General features: G+C 39.1%; 1 protein-coding gene across 6 annotated transcripts in view; it reads right to left on the bottom strand.

The window, feature by feature from the left end:
- The window catches only part of LOC144005928 (uncharacterized), a 113,434-nt gene that overhangs the window by 49,095 nt on the left and 45,085 nt on the right, over positions 1-19,254 (bottom strand). For 4 of the 6 annotated variants that reach the window (XR_013279689.1, XR_013279691.1, XR_013279692.1 and 1 more), the window contains one exon: positions 14,473-14,570. The exons of 1 other annotated variant lie outside the window; for it this stretch is intronic. Coding sequence is in view for 1 of the 5 variants with exons in the window: in XM_077504421.1 (XP_077360547.1) it covers positions 2,053-2,131; positions 14,473-14,570 (177 nt within the window). In the remaining 4 variants the exon portion in view is untranslated. Of the gene's footprint in view, positions 1-2,033; positions 2,132-14,472; positions 14,571-19,254 lie in introns of those variants that run through there. One more of the 6 variants, XM_077504421.1, reaches the window with a different exon arrangement.

Raw genomic sequence — 19,254 nt, 5'->3', positions numbered from 1 at the left:
AATAAAATCACGCGACGCACGATGTCCCGGGGGTGGCGCCGTCACTCCCGCAAAGAACCCCCCCCCCCATTTTGGTAAGCACTGCAATGGCAATTTGCGGCGAGTGACCTTTCAAAGAGGCAATGGAACATGACAAGAGACGTTAAGATCTGAGGAGAGGCCCACGGCTGTTTGCAAAGATATATGGCCCCAAAACACTTCCGCTGCACCGGGAGGCCTCAACTAAGTCACACGATGGCCACTTTTCAGGCAGATGTTGACACAACATCTGGATTCAACTCCAAACTGGGAGGGGAACGACAATTCATCTCCCGTCCTTTCATCTGGCCCCACTCACAATATATCACCAAAATATCATGCTGGTAATAATGGCACATGCAACATGCACGATCAATTATTCTCATATGGAATTATGATGCTTTTATCTGACCTTGGCCCATCAGATGCAAGCTGAAAGGTTTAATTCCTTGGTGTGATATTTGTTGCATTAATTGGGAGTCCCCCCCCCCCCAAAATGGGTGAATTAAAATGTATTTACAGTATTGATATATTCATATACTAACTAATTAAGTTATCAACTTACTGTAAATGCAGATTTCATACTTTGATTTAACAATGTTTCTGTTTGTATTCTACTTTATGAAATTGTTAGATTTTATTTTAGTTAATTAAGAATAAATAATGCACTTTTTCCTCCTACTTTTTTGTTTTTATTGTATTTATTTATTTATATTAGTTAAGAATAAAAAATGCACTTTTTCACCCCTACTTTTTTCTATAATTGTTTTACATTTATGAATGTTAATTAAAACATTACCTGCAGAGTTAAAATTTATTGTCAATAAAATTATTTCATGTAAAAGTTTTTATTATATTTATTTATTGTAGCTTTTATTTTAGTTAAATTAAGAGCAAATAATACACTTTCACCCCTATTTTTTTTTTTTTAAATATAATAGTTACAATTTATTTTCAATTAAATCATTTTATGTGAAAGGTTAAAAAAATGGATTGTGTTTGGGGGATTTGTTTTTAATTTTGTTTAATTTTTTATTAATTAATTTAATTATTTATTCTAAATTAAAAAAAAGTTATTAATAAATTTTTTGTTTTTCATTTGTTTGATTTTTAATTTAACTTCCTTTTGCAAAAAAATTATTGATTATTGCTTTTTCTTGCATGTGTTGCCTGTGAAGTGACCTCATGTGGTGCAATTCACACTCTATGATATGCAATGTATTATCATGAATAATGAATCCATTGATTAGGGAATTATAATTCATTGTTATTCATTGAACATGTGTTTGCTTATAGCGTTTGTCGGCGAGGAACTTGAAGTATTTGCGTCATTGTAGCATGTGAGCGGAGCGCTCGGGTCCCCGTGGGGAAGAACACGTTTCACTCGTTGACTCGCTGCGCGGCGTCCAACACGCTTCTATTCCAGGACGCTAGCTACAAAAAAATAAAAATAAAAAAAATAAAAAAAGCCGACAGCCTTTGTGCCACTCGCTGACACTTTCTGCCTCGTGCGCTTCCACATACACTGACTGGTGTTTATTTTTAGCAAAGAGAGATGCACAGAAAGGATGGCGATGGAGTTTGACGACAAAGGAAGAGACCGGACACAAAAATAACACTCGGCAGACACTTCATTAGGCACGGCTGTCCAATCCAAAAAAAAAGAACCTGCGATTACGATTCGGAGCCGATGATGTCAAAACCGACGTGATTTGGCATTTCACATTGGTCGGCACTTCCAATTCGACAGTCTGGATCTCACTCTGCTTCATCTATCCCCTCTTTAGTTGTTCCTCTGGTCTCTTGAGAGCTCCCTAATCTGTAGGAATTTGGAGGTTTCTGGGGTTGGCGTAAGATTCTGGTTTTGTAACCATGTGGTGCTGGATTTCACTTTGCTTCATCTTTCTTTCCTTTGGTCTTTCCTCTGGTCTCTTGAGATCTCCCTAATCTGTTGGAATTTCGAGGTTTCCGGAAGTTGGTGTAAGATTCTGTTTTTTTGTAATCCTGTGGGTGGTGTTTGGTTGTTGCTGGATTTCACTTTGATTCCTCTTTCTTTCCTTCGACCTTTCCTCTGGTCTCCTGACCTTCTGAACTTGGCGACTCTGGCGAGACCCTGAAGTATCCAGTTAAGGTGAAGGGTCATGGGATTTTTATTTTTAGGTGAACTAATGAGCACAAATTTACATGAATTCACATGCACGCACGCATGCACACGCACACATACACACATAAAAAAAAAGTAATAAAAAAAAAAAAAGAGAGAGAGCAATGATGATGATATGTTGAATCGGTAAGACTGCCGAATGAACAATTATGAGCTCTCTAGAAAAAAATAATAATAATAATTTGACAATCTTACTGTCTAGTTGTTCGGATGACTCATGAAAAAATGTAATCACATCTGAAGACTTTTACAAAATAAAAGCACCTGCCAAAGACTATAAAGAGTCTGTCGGATGAATGAAAGTGTGTAGATTTACAGCATGTTGTAAATTCCCCCAAATAAAGGGAAATATCTGCAATGCGCTGTCGGGGCTTTTTCACAAAATGGCGCCGAAGCAGATGTTGATGTGAAGAAAAATGACTTGCATTGAAATTGTATTTAACAACCACTTTTCATTTGTGTTCGGCTGTGGCTGCACTGTGAGCCTCTCGTGCTTTTCACAAGGGGATGATGATGATGATGATGATGATGATGATGATGATGGTGGGATGTGTTTCAGCTCCACTGTGTTTTTTTTTCTTCCCTCATCCGTGTGACTTCAAACCCCCTCCAGGGAGCTTTTGTGGCTTTAGCAGTTTTTTTCATTCATGTTTTCTCTTTTTATTGCGACTTACAAGGCTTTTGTTGTTTCCGCTACAATCTCGCACTCTTTTACTATATTGTAGTAAAATCCAGGCAGAACTGGGTGGCAAACTGCCAGTTAAATAGGACGCGTCACTATTAATGATTATCACTTTTTGGTCAGCATGTGGCGCCACATACCTGTTTACTGAGATCATGCAAAAGCTCCAGCTTCAATTGTCCTTTGCTAACTATCAGCGGAAATTATTCATCAGTTTAGAGAAGATTGAAAATGATGTGTTGGAATTGGTCTTTTTTTTTTAATTTTTTTATTCTATTTTTTTTTTTTTTTTTTTTTTTTTTTTTTTAGCAAAACAGAAGTCTGCATTAATGCACACTGAATAGATCAATTTGCTATTGCTGTTTTTTTTTTTGTTTTTTTTTTAACGGAAACCAGGGCCAGCAGATAGTATGAAAACAGCAGAGGCCCCAGAATTGAACCCTGTGGAACAACATATGTTCCGTTACGTCAATTATGTCACTTTCTTTCTTTTTAGTTAGTATGAAGGGATTAGCATCACGACGTATCATCACAACAGTCACAAGTCGACTACTGAGCACACCGAATTCCCCGCAGAACACATCGCCAATTATTAATTGTGCCACCATGGCTCAACAAATTTCAACAAAATTGTCATCGTGTGAGCTACCAGTAGCGTCAAACTAAATGCTTCCGAAAAATCAGACTTGCGTCTTTTTTGCTGGCGCGGGATACAGCGTTGAAATGTGCGAAGCGTCCGTACAACGTTTTGTTTTTCAGTCGCTAATGGCCGCAAGCGTACAAACGAGAATGACGGCGACAGAATAAACTCGTCAGGCGGGAAGAAGAATTATCTCATGAATAGCTCAAGAGTGAACCATATGCCAAGCTCGACATCATTTGCATAATATACCCGACGCTCCCTCCCTCCCTCTCATACGCACACACATCACGTAAAATGGCAAATGCAGCACACGAAGGATATAAATCCCATTTGAGCCATCAATTCAACAGGCTTCAACTAGCCTTCAAATTTGAATGCGCAACAAGAAGGTTGTCACAGTGCAGCCATTTCCTGGCCCCATAATAGCTTTCTAACGAGACACAAGAAACACATGCGGCCACACAACTCGTAAGTCGCACACTCTCCCTCTGCGCCTTTCAGATTAGACTCCAGCTAATGAAGTAGCGGCGGCAGAATGAGCTTTTTTTTATTTTTTTTATCTCAGCTCATGTGGCCGAGCCGCTGACACGTCTGAGGTCAGCGGCGAGCTGGAGATAGCGAACCGCCGTCCTACCCACAAATGAGGAATTCCGGCGCTCGGCCAAGCGGCGGCGCAGATGGGCAGGATGCCTCGTCGAAATTAAAAAGGGACACCGGTTCGTTCACATGCCAATCAAGTTGTCCACGAGATGCGCTCATCAGCACACAAACGAGCAAGTTTAGGCAACTTTATGTTTGGAGATTACAAAAAATATTATACTTTAAAAAAATCTATATTAAAAAAAAACAAAAAACGTTTTTGATCGCAAATTCTGCAAATTACGCACAGGCACTGTTCTTTGAGAAAAAAAAAATATAAGCTAATGCTAACACTACAAAATTGGTCAAGCAAATGAGCTTTACAAATTTTAAGATTTTAAAACTTGAAGTGGCATCAATGATATCGCTTGAGATATCAGTTTTGCAGCAATTAGCATTAGAAGAGAGCTAAGTTTCATCAGTTTTTACAAATCTATTTCAAATTGGAAGTACTTTAGCTTTTTTTTCTACATGCCCCTGGTTGATCTGCCACCTGCTGGCCGTTTATGTAATAACTACTATTTCTGCAACTGTTCTTTGCAGTTGAGAGGCTGCATCAAAGCCTTCTGTATGCTCTAGCATAAAAAACAACAACAACAAAAACGTATAAATACGTCTTTGGGACACTTAAAACGTAAAAGAAAAAACGTATTTACATGTTATTGGGAGCAAATTAGTTAAGTAAGAGAGGTTCTGCTTTGACAAGTAAATTGAACTTTTACCTGTTAAGATTTTGCACGGCACAACAAAAAAACTTTTTCTGTGAAGATCCTGGAAAGTGTTGTTAATATTTGGTTATATGTGGCTTTCTAAAAAAACAAAAGACATTTAGACGTTTAGGCACCCCTGCAATCGCCGCACTTATTTATTCTGTTACAAACTGACCCCATCCCCCCCCCATCAGAAAAAGGGAAACACGGGAAAAAGTTTGTGGACCCCTGATGTGGACGCTTTGATTTTATAGAAGCTGCTGAGGTCGCAATTCAAGACGAGGACGCGACCCGTTCGGCTCTCAAGCACAGCATTTTCATAACGTTTGATGAACTGCCGCTATAAATATTTCCGAAAACCCGCCCAGCACATTTTGTATTCTCCAGGTGTTTTCCTCCCAGCGTCCGTTCATAATATTTCACAGCCAAATGGCTTCTCTCCCAAAAAAACGAACTTGCCCCGTCTTTGCAGCCTTGTATTTGAATTCCCTTCCAAAATGGCAGCCTATTGTGTTTGACCCAACCCGATGCTTGCTTGCTTGTCATTATGCACTTTTTTTTGTTGGCCGCGTTCCCGCATTCATTTTGGACGAGCAAGCGCTGCAGCTGCCAGTGTCATTATCAACGTGATTTAGGCACGACAGCCTTTTATGTCCGCCCGTTATCATTCATCCTGTTACAGGCAATTAGTTGGCATAAGTTGAGTTGAGTTGATGCTGACATTTATTCGTTTTGGTGTTAGCAGGATGGGCCGAAAAAAATATAAAAAAAAACCCGTAGGATTTCTGCTCAACTTTTTATAGACTTGGGAGGACTTTGTACAAGTAAGATTGCATTCCAGTTTGGTGCGGCTCCAGTGAATTGTTTTTTTCTTTACCCCCGTTTTCGTTAACCTTTCAAGGGCATTTGAGATTTTTCCTTAATTTCACCGTGAATGAGTCATGAATAATACATGCGCCTAAATGACAATACTCGGGCGAGCGAGGAGGCGAGTTGTTCAAAGTGTTGCAATCTGCTGCTCAAGAGCACTTGACTCGACGCACATTCGTGCTGAGCGACTGCAGTGATCACTTTGGTTATGCCAAATGACATTATGACATATGTCTTTTTTTTCTTTTTTTGTTTGTGATTTTCAAATACTGCGGCGCCTCGGATTGGCGTGAATCCGTTGCGGTCTTTCCACAACAAAACTGTCTGTAATGTGTACTTTTATGAGAGAAAAACAACCACTCCATGAAGATTGTCTGGATAAAAAACACAGCAATGATAATTAAATAGAATTACACAATTTTTGTCACAGTGCATCAAATGAACGACAATTATGCTGCTCTTTTTCTCAAGAGAGTATGTTTATATTATCAGTCAACATGTCTTGCTTCAATTTGTGTTCAATCCGTGAAGTCATTCAAACCCAAAAACGTATAAATAAGTTTTTAATACTTTGTCCTGCACTCCCAAAAACGTATTTATACATTTTTTTCTTTTGTTGTTTTTAATAATGTTTTTTATGCTAGTGCATACAGAAGGCTTTGATACAACTTCTGACCTGAAGAGGTCGCTTAAAGCAATGATAGTTATTACAAAAAACAGCCAGCAGGTGGCAACAGAGTATAAGAGATCAACCAGGGCCATGTTGCAACAAGTTCTTTTTGTCAATGTTTTCACCAGCAATGTGAATAATGATGAAAATGAGCTACATTCTAATGCAAATTGCTGCAAAACGGAAACAGATACAAATGACTTTTTTCCTGATGAAAGAAGAGACTCCAATCTTTCTTTTGGTAGGTTCCATGTTTTTATAGGAATAGAAGTGAATATTCTGTGGACCTTGCAAAAATCAGTTGAATCTGTAGTTGAATCTGAAGGCACAAGTGTATAAGTTGAGGAAAGTCTAGTTGGAGTAGGCAGGGGGAAAAAAAGGCCTGCATGATTTTGGGCTGCACAAGTGGTGCATAATTTAGCAGGTAACCTTTATTGCATTAGCATGGCGGTGCATCCTCAGCTTCTTGGCCACCTCCGATCTACCGCCGCATTGCTTCTGGTCGTCGGCTGATATTGCTTTCAACAAGCGCCGGCAATTTGCTCTTAATTGCTCTCCCTCTTCAAACAACGCATAAATGTCGGCAGCTTTCATATCCTGCTGTGACTACAAATGATGCCGTGAGTCTCATTTCTAGCCAGACGGCGGTGGGATGTGTCAGGTGGCGACAATAAATGAATGCGCCGGTTATCGAAATGAAGACACTTTTTTTTTTCTTTTTCTTTTTTTTTTTTTAGAAACAACACAGCAAAGATCACGTTGACGCTCATTAATTACATGAAGAAAAATGAGATGACCAAACTCAAGTGTCAACACATGTCAATGACAGTTGAGCAGATGTTTTGCAATTACTCGAAGCAGGGAGGATTATGTAACTCAATTTTCGTCTTTCAATGAAATGTTTTTTACAACAAGACCTTGGAACAACATGGAAAGGTAGAACTGTTGCTCTAAAACTACATAAATTAAATGAGCAATATCTATCTATCTATCTATCTATCTATCTATCTATCTATCTATCTATCTATCTATCCGTGTCTATATCTATCTATGTGTATTATTTATCCATCCATCCATCTATAAATTCATTTGGGAAGCATTTAGCTAGACGGGATTTGAACGATTTTTGCAGCCACTGAGCGTAAAATGTAAAAATATATCTAACGACAGCGTAATGAAACGACAGACGTGAAGAGCGAAGAGACTTTGCTAAGGAGCCAACGGAAGTAAAGTCTAATGAAATGGCCACTTGGCTCCATTGTGCATTGCACCAATCAGCAAAAGCACCGGCAGAGGTCACAAACAATTTGATCGACGGGAATCTCGTCTCGTCTCATTGAAGTCAATCTAACATGGCGACAGCTAAAGACATTTACACTCGGGGCTGACTTGACTTCTGTTGCCAGCTTATTCCATTTGCATTGCAGCATAACGGCTAGATGCTGCTTCGCCGTGTTTGCTTTGAACTTTGGGCTCCACTATTTGACCCGAGTCTGCAGACCTCGGGGACGGAATAAACCTCGAGATTACTTGTGGAAAACCTGCTAGCGACCAGGTTAGGTTGACGGACCATGTTGCTATGGTAACTGACTGAGAGTTTAAATGACCTCTTTTTATGAAACAGGCTCGAGTTCCCGCTTTATCCTCTGGTTTCCTTTTCTGAAACTTTTTTGGGTTTCTTCACCCAGATTTCTCACTCAACCTGATTTGTGAAATACACTCGTGATGAATAACGCCATTCAAAATGTCAAAATAGAACATAATCGGCTCTCCTATAATCGGCATTAAGTTGTGTGTAATTTCTTTGGAAGTACTTTTTATGCGTCATAGCGGAGAAAAAAAAACTTGACATTGAGTGTTTTGAACGGCAATTATGTATGGACTGGCAGGCTGGAAGAGAAGCCAAAAGGTACTTGAAGTAAGTGGCTGGCACAAGGACTGACAGTGGCGGGTATGCGGGTGCTCCAGACTGCAGTTGACACGTCGTGCGGGTGGTGACAGCCTGACTCATCATTGCAAATGATCAACATTGGAAAAAAATGTGACTTGTCCTTTCGGAGACATTATTAGGAAGACAAGAACAAAACAAACCCTTAAGTCAACAATTTACACTAATGCGGCATTGCATCCAAAAAAAGAAAAAAGAAAAAGTAAAGAAGAGTAGTTTTCTTATTGTTATTCTACTCTTGTTTCCAAGCGGATTGACATTTCTTCTGCGGACTGGAACAGCGAGAACAAACAAAAAAAAAAGCCGAGCTTACCTCAGGTCAGGCAAGTAATAACTTTTTTTTTTTTTTTTTTCAGTGAAAAGGTTCAAATTGGCAACTAACCAAAAGGCCGTCATGTGACACTGATGCTAAGTCGCTGCCTCCGAGCACTTACTGAGGGTTACAAAATTACAAAAATCTTGATTCTGCTCACGAGGGGGGGATTTTTGTAACATGTGCCGGGACGCATTCATCAACGTTCATTTGTCTTCACGCTGTTAAACCTTAACGACACTTTTTTTGTTCCTCCTCTGCATTCACAAATAGTTTGAAAGTCAATTTCTATTTTACATCCATCCATTTCCTTGCTGGGGGGTGCTGGAGCCTATCCCAGCAGGCTTCGGGCAGTAGGCGGGGCTAACACCCTGAACCGGTTGCCAGCCAATCGCGGTTAAAAGTGACGCAAGAAGGGTTTGAATCCAAACAATGTGAGGCGGATGCTTAACCTGCCAGCAAAGAAACTTGCTCCAGTTATGTATTTGAGAAGAAAAATATATTCAGGTTGACCAGTTGTGCCTTTGTTGATTCTTTGCTCGACTTCCACTTGCTAGTTTGATGCCTTGTCCTCATAAAGTATGATGGCGAGATGACAAGCATGCAGCACACAAACAAGCTCATTTGTTACAGTAAGTCTTTTACAATCGCACGTTACATTTGGCCTTTCGCTGAGACCGAGTTTTTTTTTTTCCTCCACTTTGCATCCATTTGGGTATTGGCAGACGTCGCAATAAATGAGTGCCTCTTACATTAAAAGTGCTGCTAAGCTTGAACTCAGACAACACAATATTTTGATTTATTTTTTACCCTTTAATGGATAGTGGCAGTGTTCGCCATCCATTTAAATGCTACAAAAAGGGAAAAACATGCTCTTTATTGAACAATAAAAAAGTACCTTTTGGTTGGAGGCAACATATTTCAGAATTTATATGACTTCACTTTTTATGCAAATGCATTTTTTATGCTGGGCTGTGAGCAAGTTTGTCCAGAAGGAATTTGATAACTTTGCATTATTTTTCATGTACAATTAATACTTTTAAAAAGTCATTTTTCTATTTGCTGTCGACTGATGATGACATCACATGTGCTGAGGAAGTAGGTAACGGCCAATAATGGCTCACCTGTTTTCTGGGTTTGGTCAGTATACTGAGCCATGATTGGTGATGTCATCATCAGTCGACAGCAAGTAGAAAAGTGACTTTTTAAAGGTACTAATTGTACATGAAAAATAATGAAGGAAGTTTCATCATTAGTCACAAAACTGTTTAGAACTGTGGGGTAATCAGCTTGTTTTAACATGGCCTTGCTTGATCTTTTATACTCTGCTGCCACCTGCTGGCAGTTTTTGTAATAACTACAATTGTTTCAAACCATTCTCTGCAGTCGAGAGGCTACATCAAGCATTAAAAAAAAAACAAAAAAACAACAACATAAGAATGTATAAATACGTCTTTGGGACACTTAAAACATTTTAAATAGCACGTATTTATACGTTATTTATGGGTTAATGTTGACTAAGTGATTGATTGAGGTTTAAGCCTTGACTTTGGGACCGAGTTTGTAAACGGGCAACGTTTATTAAAGCTGTTTTTTTTTTTTTTTTGGTGCAGTCACGTGGCCTGTTGAAATAAAACGTATGTGCTCTATTTTCATTGGGGGAATTGGGACACCCGAAAGTTTCTTATGATGTGTTTGCAATCATGGAGGAAAAAAACCCCCCGAAGCTGCTGGCAAAAAAAAAAGAAAAAAGAAACTGCTCTCAGATGAAATTTGCATGCGTATACGTTCTCATGATTGCAAGGTTCAATAAGGGGTCACCCCATTTTATTACGAGACGTGCAACTTTAAGGCCAAAGTATGCGCTGACTTGATTAAGATTGAAATAATATTCAAATCATCCTCAAGCAACACGAAAAAAAAAAAGCAGCAGATGTGGAAGAATGTGAAATCACAGGTTGAAAACGTGAACTCGAAACGGGACGCAGACACGGCGTCCCTCCGAGCGCGAGTGATGACCACGAGGGAGCGGCGTCAGCTTTCGGAAGGGGGTGGGGTCTAAAACGTGGACTTCCACGGCCCGAGGAGACCCAACAAACACACACAAGCCGCCTCGCCTCGTTCGTTCGTTCGTTGTTTGGGCCGGCAGATGTTTTCTTTCCCACGGGAAAACTTCCGCTTGCTCGTTCATCCTGCTGCGCCTCGCAGACAAGAGTCCAAATTTAGACGCGCTCGCTCGCTCGCTCGGCTAATTGACTTGCTTGTTCTTTCACGTAAAGCAGGGCAGTTCTGCGGCGATTAATACACGATGATCACCGTCGGGTCGGGTGAAGACGATTCGTGATCATCTCTGTTGCCAAGCGTGAACGTGAGCGGTGCTCGTTGACGGTTGGGCGGCACATGGAGAATGTTCCGCAGGGTTTTACAAAATTCAGAGGCGGCCACCTCCAGTCGAAGTGACTGATAATGAAGGAACACTTTAACGTAATAGGTGGGTTGCAATCACGTGATTCCGGCGGAGCGCGAAATTCAACTGGGGGTTCAGGAACGGCCACGCCCGTCACCGTGGGCGGGCCATAGGGGTCCGTGCCCGCCCACCAAGATGATTGTGCCCGCCCATTTGAGGCATGGATCTCTAAAATGGTTCTCCATTTTTTATTATTATATTTTTCCATATAGGCGGATCGGTCTGCAGTGATCCAACTAACGTTTTCTGGCAGCATTCTGATGTCCAGTCTTATCTGCAACAGCCTTACTTCAAATAACGCCAGGTATGCCGACGCTGACTTATACGCATACGTGCCGAATACGTCCATGTTGGCGTGCAATGCGAGAGTCATGTACATTTTGCACAAGTGAAGCTGCATTCGGCATTTTCGCCGCGCTTCATCACGGAGGCGAGCGAGCGCCGCAGGTGACAGCGACAGGCTGAGCGACTCGATTATAACAGGTGCAAGTCGGCGGACGTGACGACCAACTGGTACTCTGATAGCGTCCGCTCCCCCGCTGCGGGCTTCCTGCGGTTCAATCACGTATATTGAATTGCGAGAGGAGGCGGTGTTCTTTTCCCCGCTTTCACACTGTCATCTCTTCATAACATAACTTCAAATGATGCATTCAAAGTGCGCTAGGAAGTAGGAAAGATCCCACGCGGTCAAAGCATTCCAGCCGAATGTAAACAAAAAAAAGAACTTTGTTTTTGTTGGTCAATTTGAGGGCACGCTGCCTGTTGGAGCCCGGCAATAAAAAAAAAACAAAAAAAACTGCAGGGCACAGATAAAGCCAGTCAAGTGAGCTGCAGATGCTACCGAAGAAGGCAAAAAAAAAAAAAAAAACTCTTTCGGCAACAAGACAGATTGGTCCACTCTTGTGGGATTTGCTTTCAAGCGGGTCTGTGTTTTGCTTTCGCTGAGTCAAGCTACCGCGTGCCAAAAAATCTATACATATTATTCTCACAACTATTTTAATAGCGCCCTCGAGGATCTCGAAAAGCAAATTCCACTTCAGAGACCCAACTCTTTGGAATATAAACAGCCAATTTGCCCATAATACGTCCTACTTTCACACCGGTTATGATCTTGCACAATGTCCTTACACCCGCATCTATTAAGGCCAAAAATTCACAGGATGGCTTCGTCTGAGAGAGCGAGTTTAATACACAATAATAATCAGAATAACTGGAGAACACAATTTCTGGAGAAATTGCGTGTGAAGGCTGAATGAAAAACTGTGGAATGATATTGAATGGCATGGAATGATGCAGAATGACCTGAAAAGAGCTGAACAATTGAAAGTTGGAATGGTGTGAATCGGTGAATAAATGAAGACATTAGAGCAGAAAAAAAACAAAAATGGGGTAAGGTTTGAAGTACAGGTACAAAATGGAATGTTTGGAGAATCAAGTAGCTAAAGGACTTAAAACTGCAGTTAACATGCTAACGTAGCACTAGCATGCTAACTTAGCATTAGCAGTCTGATTTAGCATTAGCATTAACATGCTAACTTAGCATTAAGAAAAGGAATTATGAATTAGCATTAGCATGTTAAGTTAGCATTAGCATGCTAACTTAGCATTAGTATTAGCATGCTAACTTAGCATTAGCATGCTAATTTATCATTAGCATGCTAATGCTAATTTAACATTAGCATGTTAACTTAGCATTAACATGCTGACTTAGCATTAGCAACTTAGCATTAACATGCTAACTTAGCATTAATATTAGCATGCTAATTGAGCATTAGCATTAACATGCTAACTTAGCATTAGCAAATGGAATGGAATGGAATTATGCCATCTAGTGGCAGAAAAATGACCTCAATACAAATCAATATAACACTTGTTTTTTACTGTACAGTACATCTTTTTTTATTTTAACTCAACTTTATGAATTATTATTAAATTAAATTACTGTATCAATAACTAAAAGATGCAGCCATATTTCTATGAGTTTAACATTTTTTTAAGAAAAAAAATATTTTATTGTACATTTACAAAAATTTGCGATTAATTTTGAGTTAACTATTAATTACGATTAATTTGAACCGTCTAACACCCGTAATATTACGTAACAGTAGCCATTTTGCTTTCCTACCTGGTAGATGGTTTAACTTTGTCGCCTTATTTGAACCAAAGCGTCACTCTGATCATCTTACGAGCGAGAAAATCAAATCAAACACTTCACAAGACTGCCATGATGGATGATGAAATGTGACCCCCGCGGAGAAGCGGACTGCACACCGCAAAGCTCCAGGCGGCCCTCGACGAAATAAAAAAAAATAAAAACTTTTTTTTTTTAAAAAGTCTCCCATCATCCCAAGCGGTGCGATGAGATGGCGCCTTTGGTGATCATTCCTTATCAGAGATGAGGACAGGTAATCAAATGCTGGAGAGAACACGCAGTTACGCCACATCAGCTGCAAAGCCAGCAGTTATTCATCATGTACCCAAAAAAAAAAAAAAAAAAGGTACGCCGAGCGCTCGGCACACGCTCGGCGAAAACGAAAATGAGTTGTAAAGGGAGTTTTGCCACTATTAAGAAGTTCAACTCTACTTTCCAAAAGGTCAGGTCGAAAACAAGCGGAATTAAAACGGCAGCCGACTGCAAAGAAAAAGAAAACAACATGGAGTGCCATAAATCTATAAATCGTCTGGCGGTCGCGCACGGGAGCAGAATACAAAAGAACTTTTGTGTTATGATGATCATGTTGTCTGTTCAGTAATTGTCACTCTTAGGCTCTGAATTTGTCACTCTTGTTTTGTCATATGAGCCTTGATTCTGTCGTATAAAAATGGTGCAAAGTGAGAGCCATTGACACTTTTGGTCAGAGATTCCTGAACTCATTTGCTCCCAAAAACGTATAAAAACGTTCTATTTTATATGTTTAAGCGTCCCAAAGACGTATTTATATGTTGTTGTTGTTGTTTTTTTAGGTTATTTTTTTTTTTAGTATTTTTTTTTTTTTTTTTTTTAGTAATTTTAGTTGGAAACATGAGAAGATATATAAAACAAGGAAACCACCAAAGGGAGTCTGACTGCTGCTATTATATGAACTACATAAAAATACAATTGGGAGCCATTAAAAAGAGTATTCATGTGTGAAAACACAATTTAATCGTGCTTTAGAAGAAAGCAACATCAAGTTAAATGTACTGAAATATTATTCCACTGGCAATGCTATTCGAATGCATTGTTGTAGTTTGTCTCCCAGAGGGAACAAAACCAAACTTTTTTCATACAATTTCAGTTGACATTTTGCTTTTTTTTTTTTTTCTTCCTAGTAAGAGATCAAATATGGTTTAAGAGCAAGTACTTACTTGTATTGGCTGCGTTGCTGCCATGTTTCTGTGCCACCTGCTGTGTAATGTACAAACAGACCAAAGGGGGCGCTGCTCTTCCAGCTTTGCCTTTTTGTCTAAAAAGAAGAAGTAGAATGACGACATTGAAAGGTCGGCGGGGGGGAATTAAAGTGTGCATACAGAAAGAATTTTTTTTTTTTTTAAATTTAAATATAGATAAAACACAATTCTGATTTACCATCGTTGTTTCGTTGCCAAATCAATTTGCATTTTCATAATGTAGTTAATCATTTATTTGAGTTTGATTATTTATACAGTCATAAAACAATATAGCCTAATGTGCCCTTTACAAAGATAATAAATGTCAGTTTTATTACCACTACGACATGAATTATTCTCAAAAAAGTTGCATATTTTTGTAGTAAAATGAAACCACTTGATACAACTCTCATCAGAAAATGAGGATATAAAAACATAAAATCATTTTTAATTATGCAGTTAATGTATTATTGAATTCAACTTTTGGTCATTTTATTGTGGAAAATCCAAATTCTTTTATTTTTCATTTTTCTTGACCTTTTGGAATGTTTTTTATGTTTCTTTCCCTCCATGTAGGTGATCAATGAATCACGGGCTATGGCGAAATAGAAATGTAACAAATTTCTTTCTCCAAGATCCCCCCTGAGGGTCGACATCAAAACTAATTCAGCTCCCACCACGTCTCAAAACTTCTTTTTTTTTTAATGCAGAGAAAGAAAAAAAAAAAAGAGTCATGGCAAGCAATCATTCCGTCGAGTGAGTGACAAGGATGACAACTCAAGCGGATATTCGTCTTTCCGCCGTGAATTGAATGAAAATGAGGACGATTGCAAAATCGAAAATGACCTCGTGTCCCTTCAAATCGGGCCACCGCCAGTAAATAAAACTTCATTGCTTCATTCATTCAAAACATTTATTATCACTGGAAATTGATATATTGTCCAGCATATGGGAATTTAGTGTTCATTTGATGCAACATTTTTACATTTCATCTCAGTTTGAGTCCAGTTTCAATCATGCTTGTTTTGTTTTTATGATAGTTAGTCAACCTCGTCCAGTCTTTTTTAGTCCATTTTTAGTTGATTACAAATCGAGAATTTTTGTCTTGTTGAACATTTCGGATTTAAAACTATTTCAATTCAATAAAATTTTTAATTGATTACATTTTAGTCTAAGAAAACATCATTTTATTTGTCTAGTTTGAGTCAACAAAAACTCTCAACGTTTTAGTCTAGTTTTAGTAAGGACAATCATTTACTGATTTAGTCCCGCTTATTTATTTATTTTTTATGAATGAGGGTTTTAGTCTAGTGAAAAAAGTGTGTCGACGAACAGATTTTTGTTTAGTTTTGGTTGATGAAATGAACACAATGTGAATATGTTCCAAGCGAAAGACCATCTGATACGTTTGTGAATGAGAGACACTGGGACATCTGCTTTTATTTATTTTTTTTGTTGAAATCCTTCCCACGATTGAGATTGACGGAGCAAACCCTCAGCGCCCTCTCAACCGGCTTTTTTTTGCTTTATCCGAGCCATTTCTTCCATTATTTTACCGCCTTTCCACTTTTGACATTGATGGATGTCGCCCAGTTCCACTTTGGCGCCATTCCTATGTCGAGAAACACCCCCAACACGGATTATTTATTTATTTATTTTGTTAACAAAGCAGCAACAAATTACAAGATGAATGTTTGCTTGCACAGTTTGAGGCAGCGCTATCAGGATAGGTGGCAGTATCTGGAAAGGGCATAAATTACTCCAGTCTATTACTCACTGGATGTCCTTTTGTGCCGCGAGGAGCCTTTTATGCAAATGAGGGTAAACAAAGCTTCATTTGCTTGGATGCACCTTGGCCGTTTAATTGCGTGAGCTAATTGCTTTTCTTGAGGTCATTAATAATAGAGCCGCTATCACAAAACATTGCGCAGTAGCTTTATTTTACACTGATTAAGAGAACACTGATTGGCATCGTTACATCACTTTTAATGGACACTTGCTTCAGTTTGATAGTCAAGCGTATTTCGTATGCATGCCTTTGTCTATATAGGATATTTGCTGGACTAGATGCAGTGGTACTGCAAAAAATGAACAAAAATGAATATTGATATTATTGCGATATTTAACATGTACCTAAAGAAATAACATTTTTATTGTCAAATGAAAGAATAACATTTTGTTCATGTGGTAAAAAGCAAGTTCAATGTGGATACGGGATACGTTATCACGATCACATGACCAGGAATACGGCATCCCACACCGTACGATCCAATTCGGACACTTCATCGGCTTAAAATAAAATTCAGGGAATAAGATGCTAAAGATATTTGTACTTTTATTGTTTTGTACACAATGCCTAATCCAAAACTGGAAAATGGTTGATAAGTCTTGTGTTGCTTTAAGTACATTTTGCTTGTTCTGTTGGCGGATAATTTTGCTTATTTGAAGTAATAATTTCCTTATTTTATATTTTTTTCTTACATTTTCTACTGTCCTACTACCATATACCACATTGTCAATTCTGATTGCAATCATGACACTTTTCTTCAGGCTAAGCATGAATGTTTTCAACGTACAACTTGTTTATCCTAATTGACAAATAAAAAAAAACATCGGAAGGGTGTCAAGTTGAAACATCCAAAAAGTGTGCACGCTCCAATTCTCTTTCCAAAAGCAACAGACGTGTCTCCGACTGGTGTCATCGCTCATCCACATCAACCTTTTGGCATGAATGGAAGCGGACCATGACCTTGAGCGCAAGCTACTAAAAAAAAAAAAAAAAAAATCATAATAATAAAAGTCAGGGCGGCACAATTAAAGTGTCACGTCAAAGTGCCAGATTCGCACATTTCCAATCCAGAGCGGATTTCCAAACTACCTGCACACCACCTGTCACACTCGTCACATGCGCCTGCAAGAAAACGTGTGGCGAATGAAAAATGGAGAAGAGGGAAAATGCCTGGCAACAATTGACACAAGCAAGTACGGCGCTTACGGATAGCGACCGGCCGGCCGGCGGGCGGCTGGCTGACCTTTTTGGTTCAAACAAAGCGACGCGGATGTCGTCACCAGCGTCTGGTCGCAAAGCGGCCGGCGGCGTCGATACGCGCGCCAACTAATGAAGCAATTACCGTTGGCGAAAGGTCAGCGCAGGTGTTTCCGCCAAGTGTGTTGAGTCACGTGGCACGACTCTCGCATGACCTTCATTGCGCTCGACGCAAATCGGTTCATGTGAAAATGTCACGGACAGCAATAAGCTCACCTGTTTACATGATGGTGACGCCTCGGACATTTGCACAAAAGACCGTTTAAACACATTTTAACTCATTTGCTCCCAAAAACGTATAAACACGTTAATAATAATAACAATAACAATAAATATTGAAACCTGAACACATCACAAACATGTAAAGGCTGGCAGGCTCCATCCTAACTCACCATACGGGGGCTAATTCACGTCTGGTATCTTTTGATCGACAAAGCTATCCCGGGTATGCCCCCAGCTTACATCTGCTCTCTGATTGTACAAAGACCGGTTGGCAATTATCGTCTCAGATCTGAAGAAGTGATGCTGCGAGTTAAAGGACTGAACAGAAAAAAAAAAAAAAAAAGGCTTGTGCGCTGCTCCACTTTTCTGCAATAGCCTTCAAAAAGACGTGGAAATGAAAGAATGTCTCGCCTTGCCTGCTTGGAAAAAAAAAAAAAAAAAACTCATTAGCTCATTTTGAAAGGTTACATGTTAAATTTTATTCGCCTTCTTTTGTAAAATCTTGATGTTCTTGTAATATTGTGACCGTCTGAAAAAAGAAACTGTAAGCAGAAAATGTGTAGAAAATGCAGTCGTTTCATTTGTTTACGTGACTCGGTTTATTCCTATATCAAATTTCCTCCATGACAACGAATGTAAATGTCATTAGTGCTATCGATGCGCCGACCCGAAATAGCGGCACCAAGTGAAGCATGTCAACAATCTCTTCGGGTAAATTAAAGTTATTTATGAGCTTCCCCCGCATGATCTTACATATTTAAACTACGATTAGCATTCCAGTTGAATCTCACTAATGTAATATTGCACCACGTTGTTGAATGCCTCCATTGTTGTGATCAGGGGAAGCTACCGTATTAGCTTCAGCCTCTCATTTCTATGAATTTATGCATAATATTCTCTTTTATATACAGTCCCCTCAACTGAGGCGGCAGCTCCACTATGGAATATTAACTAGTTTGCTCCCAAAAACGTCTAAATAAGTTTGTTTGTTTTTTAATTTATAAAGCGTCCCAAAGACACCATAAACACCATATGTTTAAACACATTTTAACTCATTTGCTCCAAAAAACGTATAAACGCGTTCTATTTTAAATGTGTTAAATACCTTAAAGACATATTTATACGTTTTTCTCTTTCTTTTTTTTTTTTTTTTGCTAGAGCATACAGAAAGCTTTGATGCAGCCTCTCAACTGCAAATAACGGTTGCAGAAATGGTAGTTATTACACAAACAGCCAGCAGGTGGCAGCAGCGCAAAGGAGATCAACCAGAGCCATGTTGAAAGAAAGCTCACTTAAGTCAAAATTCTAAATAAATTTGTGAAAATTGATTAAATTTAGCCATATTCTAATGCTGATTTGCTACAAAACGGAAACAGATAGAAATATAATTTTTCATCTCGATGAAAGAAGAGACCTTAATCTTTCTTTTGATAGGTTTCATGATTTTATAGCAATAGAACACAATATTCTGTGGGCCTTGCAAAATCAGTCCA

Source organism: Festucalex cinctus, chromosome 18 (genome assembly GCF_051991245.1).
Source record: "Festucalex cinctus isolate MCC-2025b chromosome 18, RoL_Fcin_1.0, whole genome shotgun sequence".
Lineage (NCBI taxonomy): Eukaryota > Metazoa > Chordata > Actinopteri > Syngnathiformes > Syngnathidae > Festucalex > Festucalex cinctus.
The sequence above is the reverse complement of the archived record's forward strand: the minus strand, read 5'-3'. Positions and strand labels throughout refer to the sequence as shown.